At 39.1% G+C, this 16594-nt stretch overlaps 1 protein-coding gene across 1 annotated transcript; it reads right to left on the bottom strand.

The window, feature by feature from the left end:
- Positions 1-1181: 1181 nt before the first annotated feature.
- LOC132304411 (serine/threonine protein phosphatase 2A 57 kDa regulatory subunit B' kappa isoform-like) lies at positions 1182-15942 on the bottom strand. The gene is made up of 2 exons (XM_059802074.1): positions 13907-15942; positions 1182-1858 (listed from the first exon to the last, which is right to left on the bottom strand). The coding sequence occupies exons 1-2, from the start codon at positions 15059-15061 to the stop codon at positions 1520-1522; spliced, it is 1494 nt and encodes a 497-aa protein (XP_059658057.1). The 5' UTR covers positions 15062-15942; the 3' UTR covers positions 1182-1519.
- Positions 15943-16594: the final 652 nt, after the last annotated feature.

Below are 16594 nucleotides of genomic sequence, written 5' to 3'. Positions count from 1 at the left end.
ATTACAGTATATGTTGTTCAAATCTTTGTTTGTTGTATCAACTTCACCAACCCACAAACCCTAAATTCAAGTAAGGGTTTCGAAGCAACAAAACCATAAAGTAAGATTTTAGGAAAAAAGGTCCAATTTTGCAACAAAGTTACATTGTATGTTGTTCAAATCTTTGTTTGTTGTATCAACTTCACCAACCCACAAACCCTAAATTTAAGTTTCGAAACAACAAAACCATAAAGTAAGATTTTAGGAAAAAAAAAGGTCCAATTTTGCTACAAGGAAAGGAGGGAGGAATTAGGGTTTTTAATTAAAAAAAGGAATTAAAAAACAATATGCTTTTGATGGAACTAGAAGGAAAGGAGAGACAAATTAGGGTTTGGATTAAAGAAGTTAAAAAATAAATAATAGAAGAAAACGAAAAGGGAAGGAAATAAGAAAACGAAAAGGGAGGAAGGGAAAGATAAAAGAGAAGGAGGCCCAGAAGGCGCCACTTTGCCCTTTTTCAACTTTTTTCTTTTTCTTTTTGGTATATACCGTATATAGTTAGCAAATTAGCGTTAACTTCACTGTTCCATTACTTGCCTTTTTTATTGTGCCAAGCCAAACAAGGCCTTAGTAGCTCACCGCAGGGACCGTAGAGATGATAACATCAGAGGATTCGCGCCCCCTCTTGTATTGACCGAGGATGCCGAATACGTAAGTTTGGGCATGGGCTCACTTATGATGTCAAGGTAATATTAGTGGATGTATCATTTTTGGTATACTAAACAACAGGTAAATAAGAAACCCACACAATCAACATACTTGACACAACCTTAGGTTGAAAGTAGTAATTATCAAACTAAATACAAGTAGAAACAAGTAAATGCCTCTGCAAGAGGTTTGTGGGATCAAATGATATGAACAAGTTATTTTAACGAAGAGACGCATTTCTAAAGAAAATAATACAATTTCATGTTGATGGCACTTCAAAATTAATTGAAAAGCCGAAAAAATCGATAAAACAGAAAATTTACAACTGCTAAAGAAAACATGGTGCAAAACAGAGCAGAAAGATTGTTTTAAATTTTCACAAGAATTACACACTTTTATTTTACTATATTTTTTCCCCAGGCCTATTTATAAAGCAACATTTGTTCCTAAATTCTTAGAGAATATTTATCACCATTTTCTGAAGTACTTAAAAGTGTTACACACATAAATATAATATATATATATATACACACACACACAAAGAGAGAGAGAGAGAGAGACACTAGCCAGCTGATAAAAGATGCTAGTTTACGTAATCCGCTACAAGGCCCTTCGGACAACCTTTCCACTGAAGCAAATTAACACTTCATATTCTAAAAAAGATGAGAAATATAGAATCAAAGAGGTTACAACAGGCTATCACCAGAAAATGCTATCCCGAGACGAGATCCAAACCCGTACATCTCTTCTGGTTTTCCCTCCACCGAAAAGAGGTAAATAAGAAAGAGGAAACATGTGGACAAGCACAATACTAAAATGCCACTTGAGGTTGCTAACGACGAGTTACCAGGACAGCTGTGTTTCCGGCTATTGGGTGCCTACTTGCTGCATTCTCTAGGTGCTTCCATGCTTCCTTCCGCTCCGCTTCTTCCAAGCTTAGCCTTGCTTGTTCTTCCCTGAAATGGGAATGGCAGGCCAGGAACAGAGCATCATCCATCTCCACAAACATCTTTCTCACATTGAGGGTCGAGTTGAGCACTGCGGGATTCCAATGACTCTGGGCATTCTTTTCAAGGGCTGGGAATATGATTGGGAGGATGCAATGTCGGTTATGTGCAATCAGGCTTACAATTTGGTCATTGTTCCAAAAGAACAGTGCCCTCTCAGCCACCTGAAATCAATCGAATTTGGGGGAAAAAATAAGGGTTATTCATAATTAACGAACCTGTTTCAGAGAAAGTTTTACTCGTCCCGAACTTTTTATAATTAAAAAACAAAACAAACCATGGTATAAAATTCACTGTATTTAGTAGATGACAATATGGAGAAAGAATTCTTATAATGATTAAAACAATAAGATCCATCATATTTATAAAAAAAGTTGCCAGTATAAACGGCTTCAAGAAAAGAACCCAAGAATGATTCTTAAGACATCGTTCACATATTTCTTTTCCACATTTTGAAGGAAACAAGTGAGAGATACCCGTAAGCTTCTCTGTACATTATTATCTTCCTCTCTTTTTTTCACTAGTAGTTATATCAAAGAATAAGAGGAATGCATAGCAAGTATGTGTGAGAAACAAAATGGTCCCAGGGCACCTATGCTGAAAGCAATTATTGATGTGAAACAACTATAAATCCACATGTAAGCTTTTTCTTGTAATCTGTCTTGTTGTACGAGGTATATCGTTTGTGTACGAGATTTCAAAGGCAGACCTGTTCAAAGTTCGAACTGCTTCTTTCGCTTGCATCAGTCTTTTGACCACCGGAAAGAACTCTCTTTATTTTGATCTAGGAAGTCTAGAACTACTCCACACTAAGTCAAAGAAATCATAGAGAAATTCTGAACTCCCCTGAAGTAGAGCTCCACGGAAAGAAGCTGTAGGACCATGCTCTCATCTAGAAAGAAGAAAATTCAAATACATACATAATTCTCCACTGGCATTCCCTTAGCATACTGAATAAGGCAGAGGCGGACAACTCTCTAAATGATTAAAATGATGATTAGTAACTTAAACCTAAATCCTTCAGAGGTCACTGCCAAAAATTTGGAAACACCTCCACAGAATTCAGATAAGGGTAAACAAGAATTGGCAAAGATTTTGCACATAGAAAACCTATCCAGTTAGACTTTGCACATAGAAAACCTATTAGATATTCATTGGCTTTTACCAATTAAATGTTTGGGACATTCAAATTTTTATCCAAACAAAAAAAGCAGGGAACAAATAACCCAAACTCCATTAGCTGGAAATGCACCGGTCTTAATTCAATCCAAAGATTCAACACAGGAATAACAGGAAGCACTCCACTTCAAGTCTTTCTTTCAACAAAGGATTCATCCTCCAACAGGTGAACCCAACTGAACATTATCTATGCAACAAATCCACTGCTGATAATGTGATGTATGGCGGAGCTTTGATAAAGGATATCAAGGATGCATTACAATGAATTTATGTCTGCAAGGACTAAAAGGAGAAGAAGAAGAAGGTCATAATGTTTATAAGGCCACCCGTCTAGAATGCCTTTACACCAGTAAAAGATGGCAAATCTTGAGGAGGCCATCATTAATCAAACTTGTTGAATGGTCTCTACAAACCTCACTTATAGAAGCATAACTGTTAGACTTAAAGTCATCTGTTGACAATTTACTACTCAAAACTTGGGCTGTAATGTGCAAAGTGTTGTGGAATCATTTGTTTATTGACAAAGTTTAGCGAACAACACGGCATAGAATTTGAATGCTCAACCACATATCCAGGGCACAGGTAAATGAGACCTTAGAAGACCTTAATTGATCTAAATTTAATCTTGAAAAGTCTCAAAATATTTTTCTGAACTTGTTTTTAAAGTTACTACTTTCAAATTAAAGTTCACTGAAAATGTCTTCAATGTTGACTTTTACTGAAAAATAGTGTGGATCGATAGGATGATTGATCAAGTACTCTCTGGCAAACCTCGATTGATAGGTAGATTGATTGAAGTTTTCTGAAAAATTGCTTTTAAATTCAATAAGCCTCAATTGAACGTTGGAGGCTTGATCAATTGAGGGGACTCCAGTATGTGTCGGTTGAAGGCTCAATCGATAGACCCTTCAGAAACTCAATTTTGGAAACTCTCTCTAATAAGACTTCTAAAAGGTTTTAAACTTCCATACAGCATGGATGTTGCACTGGATCAAGAGGTTTGCTCAGATTCTTCGATGTTGCACTGGATCCTTTCCCATTTCTTATTTAGGGTTGCCTTTGGGAACTCCTTCGAGATGCGTAGGGAGTTGGGATCCAGTTGTTGATAGATTTGAGAGGAGGCTGGCGGGTTGGAAAAAGCAGTATCTCTCAAAAGGGGATCGGGTTACTCTAATTAAGAGCACCCTTTCTAGCCTCCCCACTTATTTCTTCTCGCTCTTTCAGATCCCATCTTCTGTGGCTGAGAGAATAGAGAGATTGCAGCGCAACTTTCTTTGGGGGGGGAGAGGAGAGGAGTTCAAATTTCATTTGATTCGATGGGAGCAGGTGTGCCGTCCGATTCGGTGTGGAGGTTTAGGATTAACGAGATTGGTGCCTTTCAATAAGGCTCTCCTTGGGAAATGGTTATGGAGGTTTGGGATTGAGAGGCATTAGCTTTGGAGGAGAGTTATCGCAAGCAAGTTTGGGGAGATTAGTGGTGGGTGGTGCTCTGCTGAGATTCGCAGTACTAGAGGGGTGGGGGTCTGGACTATTATTCGGAAAGGGTGGGATGATTTTTGCAAGCATGTTCGCTTTCGGATCAAAGATGGCAGAAGGATCAGATTTTGGGAGGATCTTTGGTGTGGGGAACTTCCTCTTGCTCTCACTTTTCCACGGCTCTATAGGATTGCTTCTCATAGACAGACCATGGTGATTAACTGTTATCACCTTGATAACGGGAGACTGACTTAGGATGTTCAGTTTAGGAGGCACTTTCAAGACTGGGAGATTGAGGATGTTACTCGTCTTTTGGAAGTTTTGTACCGTCAGGCGATCGTTGTTGGGTATTCGGATTGCTGGCTTTGGGTTCCTAACTCTCACGGTCGGTTCGAAGTTAGGTCCTTCTTTAAGTGCCTTTAGGTTGATTATGGAGGCTCTTTCCCTTGGAAGTCTATTTGGCGGTCTAAAGCCCCCCTTAAGGTTGCCTTTTTTGCATGGACTTCCGTCCTAGGCAAGATTTTAACCCAGGATAATTTGAGGAGGAGGAATCAGGTGGTGGTCAATCATTGTTATATGTGCTTGTGTGATGAGGAGACAGTTGACCACCTCCTTTTGCACTGCAGTATGGCCAGAGATTGTTGGGATTTGATGCTTGGATTATTTGGAATCCATTGGGTTATGCCTAGGTCTTCTAGAGGGTTGATTGAGGCTTGGAGAGGTGTCTCTGTTGCAGCTCTTATTCTGGAGGCTTGGAGGGCTACACCTCTTTGTATTTGGTGGTGCATTTGGCTCAAGCGAAATAGGAGATATTTTGATGGAAAGAGGAAATCTATTTCTACGCTTAAGTTCTCTATTATTTCCACTCTTTTTTGTTAAGTGTCAGGGAGAGATTATAAATCCATTGAGGAGATTATTGTATTTTTGGCCTCGTTGAAGCTTTAAGGCGCTTTGTGGCCTTTTTGTTATCATGGGTTCCGCTCCCCTTTTTTTGAGCGTTTTCAATAAATTTTACTTACCAAAAAAAAAAACTTCCATACAGCATGAATTTCCTATATTGGCTATAGTTATGAGAATATACTCAACCTAGGGTGTCTCTCATGATCTCTACAAGTTTCTTCATATTTTAGAGAAACAATTTCTTGTTTCTCGATAACGACCAATATATGCGATAGAAAGTTCAACAACAAGGAGATCATCATAATGATAAAATCAACAATGAGGAGCAAAATAAATATTTTTATTTTGTTTGATAACTATGAGGAGCAATTGAACCAATAAAACCGAGAGCAGAAGCATTGAACAAGTCATGAAGAAGCAAATTGCATGAGGAGCAAATATATTAACGGAACAGACAAGCTGGAGACTCAAGTGGAGAGTTCGGTGTGTATTGTGTCAAGAGGTAACTAGAAGATTCTAGGGTGAGGTTGTACAAACTCTTTCTCATAGTGGATCGTTCATGGTTGGACAAGGTCCTTGGTGTTTTCCTTTCTATGATTTTTCACGTAATATCCGTTGTTTTTACTCTTCTGATTTTGCCTTATATTTTTATGGGATTTTGCGGATGAAATTCAAAACACAATTCAACAGTAATTTAAAATTAGTTGTATTTTTAACTTTCTAATTTTGGTTGATTTTTCTTATAGCTCTCTCAATTTTATCTAACCATTTGATATTTATTTCTTTAGTCTTCATTACCTGCAGCTAGCCAATGTTAGTACGCTCTATGTTTTCTTCTTGTCTTTCATCACCATTCATCTATTTATTTGGTTATTCTGGTTTCTTGTCCGCATGATTTGTTGACTCCATCATGACTTAATAATTCTACAGTATTTTTTATCTGATCTCTGTCTTGTGGGAGTCTACTTGGATTCATCTCTTTCTTAGAGCCTCTTGTGTAGCTCATTTGAAAATCTTATTCTGTCCATTTTAGGATTTTTGCAACCCATTTGATTATCTGAACGCAACTTAATGGTGTTTTGCATCAGTATGAATATTGATTGTCACCTGGAATCACAGCAGCATCAGGCTCCAATTAACATATACACGTTGTCAATTACATCAAACTTTTGGCTATCTATGATCAACTTGAGTTTAAGCAGCCAATGGTGAGAGTATTGAATAAGTAAGATTAAGCACCGTAATTTTCTAGAGTTATTCAGCTGTCACTTTAGAATATCTAGGTTTCACTTGGTGTATGTGGTTTGTAGTGTTGTCCTGATTCTGTGTATTGAATATAGAAGACTTCCATTTTAGTACTTCTCAAAACTATATGACATAATCATCTGAAAGATGCTTCTGCACTATCACACTCCCTCCACATAAATTTTTAAGGCTTTTGATCTTCTTCCTCTTAACCACTTCAGCCAAACCTAATATAAGGGAATGTAATAAGATAAATAAAAAAATAGATAGGATTGGCTAGGGCATGATCCTTTTCCAAGGAGCAAGACAGTAGGACACTTTCTGAGTCACTATGTCCAGAAACTCTCAGGCTCTGGGATTACCTCATAAAGGAAATCCATGGACATCACAACAGAAGCCATTCTCCCAAGTCCATGCCAAGATACTCCTATCAAAATTAACATTTACTTAAAAGGATATATATTCTGTTAGAAAGCAATAATAGAGAAAGAACTTCCATTACCATCAACCCAAATTGTGAAATATTCTAATAAACCACATGTTGTCGCCTTAGCTACCAACTAGCACAAGGCCTCCATCTATAATATATGTATATATGTATATGTTTATATATAAAAAGAGTAGATCAATATATCTCCCTTCTCTAGTCCCCCTAGAAATTTAAAATAACCAAAAATAAGGATACCACTCATCAGAAAGCCAATGGTAAGGATGCTTATAAAGATCCAACTTCTCCAAATCCACGGCCTTGCTTCAAACCTAGCTTGTGAATTACCACAGCAACTTCACTTTTGAGACATGAGTTCAACTTAAATTAGCTATAGGCCCAAGATACAGACGAGCCAAGGCTAATCTCCCCAATTTCTCTCTCTCTTTTTTCTTTTAATTATTTATTTATTACATATATATTTTTAAATTCGCTTTAAAAAGTAGCATTGGAGATGTACACGTCACTATGTGCGATTTCACCCCACTAGGGGCGATTTGTGAGGCGATCTGTGTTTTGGTTGGTTGGAATGAAATCTTTTCTGGATATCGCAAGGTTACCAAGAATTTCGCTTGGGGGAGATGTGAAGTCGGCGGTTCCTCATCGCGGTCCGTCGTTGTATATCGACGGGGAATCTGTCGGAGGAAGGATATCTGTTCTCTCCTCTTGTTTGGTAGGAAAATTTGACAAGGAAGTGGGGAGTTGTGATCGCGTGAAAGAATGGGCAGCGAGGGCTTGGAATACGACTTGTGGAGTGGGGGTTTCACCGTTATCCGATTCAATGCTTCTTTTCCGGTTTCCTTCTCAGGCAGAGGCCAAACGTGTGTTGAAAGAAGGGCGAAGACAATTGGGTTCCGCAACTTTGAGGATCGACGTGTGGTCCTTCCGTGTTGGTTGCCGTGGCGTTCTCAGTGATCAAGGTCTCAAGCAGATCCGGTTGTTTGGACTTCCATTACATTTATGGTGCCATGCTCTGTTCGTCGAAGTGGGAGAACTTTGTGGTGGTTATGTCAGATCTGACGCGGATGAGACCAGGGATGCTGAAAGCGTTCGGATAATAGTACGAGTTGGTCGTGATTGTCCGAAGTTTGTGTAAATCAACGACGACACTTTCTGCTACAAGGTCGCGATTTGGGAAGAAATTTCGTCGGAGCTTGTTCCTTCAACGGAAAGTCTTGAAGGCAGTGACGGATCTCATCTTATGTCGGAAGAAAAATGGAACGAGCTTCTTAGCAAAGGTGAAGAAGGGATTCTCGAAATTCAACAATGGCTGAAGGATCGTGAAATTCAGCAAAAGGTGAAGTTTATTGGAGGTAGACGACGAGGTGAGATTCACACGCCGAGCAAACACGTCGTTGATGAGCAACACCGGTGTACACGTGGTGAACGATGGGCTACCCCTTCAGATTCAGCTCTATCCTTATTTCTTGAAGATAAGGTAGGGAAGGATTATTTTCGGGCTGATAAAGGTTTTACTTTGGGCCATAAGTTATCAAGACAGGTCAGGAAATTTGGGCCTGATAATCATGGGCTCATTCAATCTCAACCTTACAGAGCGTATTTGGGTTCTGGGCCTGTTAGAAGAAGACTACAGAAAGGGCCACTTAGATTTGGTCAAACTGGGCAACTCCAAACTGGGCCTCTCAAGTCTGGGCCTATTAGAAAGGTACGAAAAGGGCCTAACTCATTATCTATCTCACTTACAAACATCAAACCTGGTCCTAATGAATCACAAGCCCATACCAAACCCTCTAATATTTTGATGAAATCCGAGAGGAGATTGACGAACGTCGGACGCCATGGATCTCGGTGGACTCGGAATGAAAAGCAGAAATGGGTCGCACGTTCTCGCACTTTTTCTCCAGGTTTGAGTCCTAATCTTTCTCTCAACACTCTTTCTACTTCTTCTCCTTCTTCTTCGGGTGAAGTGGCTAGCGACAGGAATGTTGCTGAGAATGTTTCGGGTCAACAGAGAAGTATCATTGGGATTTCGACTTCAAAATCAGAGTTGGACGTCTCAAAGGTTACTACCGAGAGTACGGGTTTTCTCAATGGAGTGACAGTTTGTGTTGGAAAAGATTTGCATTTCAAATTGAATAATGATTCAGCCGTAGCTTTGCTTAAAGAGCTTCGGCTATTTACTTCAGTTAAAGGTTTGAGCAATTTTTCATCTGAGCATGAGGAGTTTTCAGTAATCCCATCCAAAGAAGTTAATGCTTCGGAAATAGAGGGGATTTTACAGGAAGGAGTGGTTGATGTTGCTTTTCAGCAGCACCCTTTTAACGCATCTTTTTCCGGGACAGATCCTGTTCACGATGAAGTGGACTTTATGGAACCTTTGGCTGTTGTGCGGCCTGATTGTTTGGAGACAACCACTGATCTGGGCATGGAATGGGTCATTGAGAATATTGGAGCAGTTAGTGAAGCTTTGGGTGTCTCTGCAGAAGGTTATGAGGAACAAACCCTGTGTATTCTCCACGAAATTATTGCAGGAAATGGTAGCAGTGAACCAATTCGTGACACAAAAGAAGTCAAAGTCAGAAATTCACATCGGAAAGGCGAACAGGAAATGAAGAATTTGATTTCTTGTGTTAACTACGATGGAAAGAATGGGTCAACCAAAGAAAGGGGGAGAACCAGGAGTGGTAAAAGGGGAGGAGGTGAATTGATTGTTTTTGGTTCTTCATGAAGCTACGACTTATAACATGGAATGTTCGTGGTCTTAATGACCCGAAAAGAAGAAGAGTTATCAAGGTCGCTTTGAGGAAGTGGAGTGCTCATGTTGTCTGCTTACAAGAAACTAAATTGGCCGATATTACTGTTGAGATTGTCAGGAGTCTTTGGGGAGGTAGGTTTGTGGACTTTGAAGTTTTAAATGCAACAGGCACTTCAGGTGGTATTCTCCTCATGTCGGATCGTAGATGGTTGTCAAGTTTGAACTGTTGGAAGGGTATTTTCTCGGTGTCATGCATGTTTCAGATGGAAGAAGACAATTTCAAATGGACGTTTTCAGGTGTGTATGGGCCTGTTACTGATAGTGATAAACCAGTCCTGTGGGAAGAGCTTTGCTTTGTTAAGGACTTATGGTCATTGCCTTGGTGCTTAGGTGGGGATTTTAATTCTGTTAGATCCCCATTTGAGAGATCCACAGGAGGTAGGTGGTCTTCAGAAATGACCATGTTTTCAGAATTTATTGACAATAATTTTCTTATCGATCTTCCATTGGAAGGAGCGGCTTTTACTTGGTCTAATGGTAGGGAACCGGTTACTTTTTCTCGATTGGATCGTTTCCTGATTTCTGGGGCTTGGGAAGAGCATTTCCCGGATGTCTCTCAGGCTGTGTTGGTTAGAGTCACATCTGATCATGTACCTCTTGTTTTGGATTGTGGTGGTTTGAGGTCTAGACGCACTCCTTTCAGATTCGAAAACATGTGGCTTAGATCTGAAGACTTTCAAGGGAAGGTTCAGTCTTGGTGGCAAAAAGGGTCTTTCACAGGCTCTGCTAGTTATGTGTTAGCTAGAAAGCTTCAGTTTCTTAAAACTGAGCTTAAGAGATGGAATAAAGAAGTTTTTGGGAATCTTGAATAGAAAAAGAATAGAGCCCTTGCTGATATTGTTGAGCTTGATCGTTTAGCTGAGGTGGGACAAAGTAGGGAGTCTTTACGCTCTCAAAGAGCCTCTTGTCAAGTGGTTTTTGCTGAGATTACTCATATGGAGGAGATTTCGTGGCGTCAAAAGTCTCGGGCTTTGTGGTTAAAGGATGGTGATCGGAATACAAAATTCTTTCATATACTGGCCAATGCTCACAGAAGGTGTAATCATATCGGACGTATTCAGGTTAATGGTTCTGATTTGTGGAGAGAAGAAGATGTGCGCGGAGGAATTGCTTCTTTTTATCAGCAGCTTTACACTGAAACTTTGGATCGAAGACCTATTCTTGATGGTCTTCCATTTAATACTATTTCTGCGTTGGATAGGGATAGTATTGAGATTCCATTCACGGAAGAGGAAGTGCTTAAGGCACTTTCTAGTTGCAACGGGGACAAAGCACCAGGGCCAGACGGATTTACTATGCGCTTTTTTAAGGAGAGTTGGGAGGTGGTGCGAGAGGAGGTGATGAGCACTTTTCAGGATTTTTATTCTCATGGCACATTTGAAAAATCTTTGAATGCATCTTTTATTGCTCTCATCCCTAAAAAGGGTGGTGCATCTGATATCAAGGATTTTCGGCCAATTAGCTTAATCGGATGTATGTATAAGCTTATTGCCAAGGTTCTTGTCTCCAGGATGAGTAAAGTGTTGGATGGTCTTATCTCAGAATCGCAAAACACTTTTGTTGGTGGAAGGCAGATTTTGGATTCTGTTCTTATTGCTGGGGAATGTGTTAACTCTAGATTAAGAAGTGGGGTTTCTGGCGTTTTGTGTAAGCTTGATATCGAGAAAGCTTATGATCATGTTAATTGGAAGTTTGTTTTGTATCTTCTTCGGAGGATGGGATTTGGTGATAGATGGATAAAATGGATTGACACTTGTATCTCATCAGTTATGTTTTCTGTTCTTATGAATGGCTCTCCTGCGGTTTTTTTGCTAGCTCACGTGGTCTGCGACAAGGTGATCCATTATCTTCTTTTCTTTTTCTCATCGTTATGGAAGGTCTGACTAGATTAATGAGAAAAGCGGAAGATTTGGGTTACATTAGGGGGTTCAGAGTTGGCAGAGATGTTGATCATCAGATCCAGATTTCCCATCTTTTATTTGCTGATGATACTTTGGTATTTTGTGACACTGATATTTCTCAACTCAGATATCTGAGGTGCACTCTTGCTTGCTTCCAAGCAGTTTCTGGGCTTAAGATTAATGTCGGAAAGAGTGTGCTTGTTCCAGTGGGGGATGTTCCAGATATTTCCTCCTTAGCTGCTGTTTTAGGGTGCGGAGTTGGTTCTTTTCCTCTTCCTTATTTAGGATTGCCTTTGGGAGTTTCTTCTACTCTGGTTGGGAATTGGGATTCAGTGATTAATAGATATGAGAAAAGATTAGCAGGATGGAAAAAGCAGTATCTATCTAAGGGTGGGAAAGTCACACTTATAAAGAGTACTCTTTCATCCCTTCCTACCTATTTTTTATCTTTGTTTCAAATTCCATGTTCTGTTGCTGATAGAATTGAAAAAATTCAGAGGGATTTTCTGTGGGGTGGAAGGGGAGAGGAGTTTAAGTATCATCTTGTTAATTGGGATCAAGTTTGCCAACCATTGAGATTCGGAGGGTTAGGCATTCGAAAAATTGTTCCTTTTAATCGTGCTCTCTTAGGAAAGTGGTTATGGCGATTTGGAAGGGAACGACATCGTCAATGGAGAAGAGTTGTCTCGTGTCGTTTTGGTGAGGGGAGTGGGGGTTGGTCATCTCTTCCAGTCACTATTACGGGAGGCGTTGGTTTGTGGAAATTTATTCGGAAGGGATGGGATGTCTTCTCTACTCTTATTAGATTCAAAGTTCGTAATGGCAGGCATGTTCATTTTTGGGAGGATCTTTGGTGTAGCGACCAGTTGCTTTCTCACTCATTTCCTAGGCTTTATAGCATTGCAACTAATAAGCATGTTTTCATGATTGATTGTTATCATCTTGATAACAATGGAGTTACGTGGGATGTGCGGTTTATGCGGTCTTTTCAGGATTGGGAAATGGAGGAAGTCTCTGCTTTTTTGGATATTTTGTATAGGCAAGAGGATATTGGCAGAGGGTGTGATGATATTTTGTGGGTTCCTTTGGCTTATGGTCGGTATGATGTCCGCTCTATGTTTATTCATTTATCCAATTTCGTTGGTTCCGAGTTTCCTTGGAAGTCCGTGTGGTGCTCTAAAGCCCCTCTTCGAATCGCGTTCTTCGTTTGGACAGCTACATTGGGGAAGATTTTGACTTTGGACAATTTGAGAAAGAGAGGCAACATCATTGTTAATTGGTGTTGTTTATGCAAAGATGATAGTGAATCCGTGGATCACATTCTTTTGCATTGTCCTGTGGCGTTTGGTTGTTGGAGTTTTATTTTCAGCATATTCGGCATTTTTTGAGTAATGCCTAAGCACTCCTCTCAATTGATTAACGCTTGGAAAAGCTGTCCTGTTAAGAAACAAGCTCGTGCTTATTGGAAGATTGTTCCTCATTGTGTCTGGTGGTGTTTGTGGCGTGAGAGAAATAACAGATCCTTTGAAGGAAAAGAATCGTCCTTAGCTAATTTAAAAATTCATATTCTTCGTTCTTTATTCTTTTATGTTAGAGGAAGTACATGCTCCTCGATTGATGATTTCTTTGATCTCTTGGATTCTATTGGTCCTTAGATCTTTTCTCTTGTATTAGGGATGCGTTCCCCTTTTGAACGTTTTTCTAATATATTTTTACTTATCAAAAAAAAAAAAAATTCCTATATATATATTCATTTTCTTACCATGGAACTCCTGTTTATATGAGGAAGATTTGAATTGGTTTGCACAAAAGGATTATTACTCAGTGTGGTCCCTGTTGATCCCCATTAACAGATGGTTCTGGGAGGAGTGAGGTGGATACAGACCTAAAATTTGGTGTTATTTGCACAATGTGGCTACTTACAAAATTTATACTGCATTACATAATTGTTTACATGCATATAAACATCATACATATTTTCTATGTATATGCAAGTGTCATGGAACCAAAATTATTAAAATTGATACCCTCCCACTCCATACTCTAGTTACATGTAGAAAAACTATTGTAGCCCACTGAATTCAGCAGTAACTTTAAATATATCTACTATCTTCCTTAAAAAGACAAAATAGTAAATTACTCGTCATAGAATAAATAAAGTAGGTGAAATGATGGGTTAAGGAAAACCACAGTGCATGCTACAGAATACTTGAGTAAACCTAAAAATCAAGGATAAAGAATAATAAACCTGAAAGTGAAAGCTGGTGATGCAGCATCTGATCCGCCAAAATAATGGAACCATGACCTTTTGGAACTCCCCCATGTTAATTGCTTCCAGAATCTCTTCTAACTCACTCAGAAACATTACCTCCTTCTGGCTGTTTGTAATTGGCCAGTATTTCAACAATCCCATTATCACAGAGCTTGTTAACTTGGGCTCCTTCTCTAAAAACTGTGCAATACAATATGATAACTGTTGAAAGTAAATTCCCAAGGATTTTGGCTTGTGCAAAGGTACCAAAGCCTTCAACAAAAAGGTCTTGTGTTCCTCCTTTAAAGGAAATGCAAACCCAGGGATTACACTCCCAAAAACCTCCAACAACTCAGCAATTCCATTATGTCGATCGTTTTCAAACACAAAGCGATAAAAGATATTGCTTACGTTCCTCCGGATAAAACGCCTATGAACCATGAACTTTCCATAAATCCTATGCAGAATAGTTTTCAGACATTCTCTCTCTCTTGGATCCTCAGAATCAAATAGGTCAAGCAACCTCAAAATAAAGGAATGATTTATATATTTTTTCCCTACCTTTGCTTCTAGCGAATTAGAAGCTATAAAATTAAGCAGTAGATCATAAACGATTTGTAAATGGAACCATGCAGGATCAAATATTGGTTCATCGTCGTCATTTTCACTCCCACTAAGGTCCAATTTATACCTGGGAGGGAAATCCCTAAACAAATTACTAGCACACATTCTACACATTGCTAAAATGGCAGGTTCTGTAAATCTCGGGGGTCCAGAAGCAACAAATTGAGTAAGCTCTATCAATGTCACACGTTTAAGATCTTTCTCTACTGTATTCTTACTTAGGTCATTGAAGTCAAAAACCACACAGCAGAGACTCAACTTACTGATAAAGAGAGTCATCCTCTCTGAACTCGGAACATCTCTGAATGCTAAGAGAGGCTCAATTCCAGCAACAACACTCGCCGGAAACACTGCTGATGACATTTTTTTAACCGCATTGGGACGGCCCGGAACCATTGTACCGCTGCTTGTTCGTTGAATACCACCACCACGGAAAGAAGACGAATCATTGGGAGAACAATTTCTCGAATCAACGGACTCGGATTTCGACAACTTCCGAGGAAGTTTACTGAGAAATTGCTTCAACATGGCAATGCAATAGACCGACACAACGTAAACACTTAAATAAGAGCCATGGTGATAAAAGTTATAAACCTGAAAGAGCCAAAAAGAAACCCTAGACTTCTGTCATGGCTGATAGAAGCTCGAGATCTGGAATTACAGAATCGTTTGAATGAAGATCAGATCATGGAAATGCATGCTCTAGCATGATTCGGTCTACAAATGATGCATGTGAGAACGTTTAGAAAGAGAAAGATGAACAAATTCTAGTGCTTGATCGGCACAGTATTAGAAAAAGACATGGATGAATTAGAGAGACAAAAATCACAAAAATGATAGAAACTTCAAACGATGAATACAACATTGAATCTCAGATCAGTCCTGGATACCCTAGGGGAGAAAAAGAGTCATTATATAGATACTATGAGAGAGAAGAAATTGAGAAAAACTTCTTATGTTAAATAGAGAGCTGAAGCTGGAGAATCAAATCCTCAAATACCAAAGAGAAACAGAGCAAAAGATAAATATTTATATATACAATATATATATATAGATAGATAGAGAGAGAGAGGGAGGAGAAATTTCAAAAGCTAATTACAATTTACAAATCTGAAAATATGAAATCCGCATATATATATATATATAAGAGAGAGATGTGTAGATAGAGAAGGAAGGGGAGAGATGGACGTTACTGGGAGGTGTGGTGAAATGTTTGAAAGAGTTTTCTTCCTCATTCAAAGTAGGGTTTGCTTTATGTGATTTCAGAGCTGATTGGAAGATATTGTAACAACTTTACGATCTTCTTCTACGCCATTCCATTCCATCGTTTGATCTTTGTTTGTTTGTTTAACCAAAAGCTTCTTCTTTTCCTCGATCCATGAGACGTTTATGGCGTTTTCTGATAAATTGCAGGTATCTATCTGTGTCTGGTGTTTTTGTTCAAAACTCCCCCAACTTTCAAAGTTTCCTATTTTACTCCCCTAAACTTTTATTTTTAGTACAAAAACCCCCTGAACTATTTTAAAATGTTGCAAATCACCCACTACAAGATCTACTATATTGGAAATACAAGGCATGAGAAGGAATTCTTTTATGTATTTATTTATTTTTTATTATTATTATTTTTTTTATCATCTGAAAGGTACAAAAGCCAAGTCAAAGTCATGATACAAAAGCATAAGCCAAGCCCGATAAAAACATATAAATCGTGAAGTAAAGCAATAAAAATAAAGAACAGCTTCAGATTTGTTTAGAAAGAGCCACCGCTCTAGAACGAAAACCACCAAGAGAGAAGAGCAGCAACTAAAGTGACCAAAGGTCAGGATATCATCGAGGCAACAGTTCCAATACTGCATCCACAAGGCGCCTCCACACACCCAACCCCGCACAAGATCAAATCAAATAAGGGAAAATAAAATTCGACCCAGATCAGAGATCTAGCCGAAGGGAAAACAACAAATCCACCCTGTCAAGCCGGAAACAAACCAAACAAGAATAGATCTAGCCACATAAAACAAAAAACAACGTGAAAAACCACCCACAAGCGCGAACTTATTAAGA

Source organism: Cornus florida, unplaced genomic scaffold (genome assembly GCF_030987335.1).
Source record: "Cornus florida cultivar Cherokee Brave unplaced genomic scaffold, ASM3098733v1 CherokeeBrave_3.0.0_Hap2_Chr04, whole genome shotgun sequence".
NCBI classification, from domain to species: domain Eukaryota; kingdom Viridiplantae; phylum Streptophyta; class Magnoliopsida; order Cornales; family Cornaceae; genus Cornus; species Cornus florida.
Note: the sequence above shows the minus strand (reverse complement) of the source record. Positions and strands in the feature narration are given on the sequence as shown.

What these genes read in the sequence shown, in the direction of transcription:
- LOC132304411 (XM_059802074.1), bottom strand. Translation starts at nt 15,061, where the DNA reads ATGTTGAAGCAATTTCTCAGTAAACTTCCTCGGAAGTTGTCGAAATCC. An exon ending in TCACCAGCTTTCACTTTCAG is followed by an intron (nt 1,859 to 13,906) that starts GTTTATTATTCT and finishes GATTGATTTCAG; the next exon opens with GTGGCTGAGAGGGCACTGTT.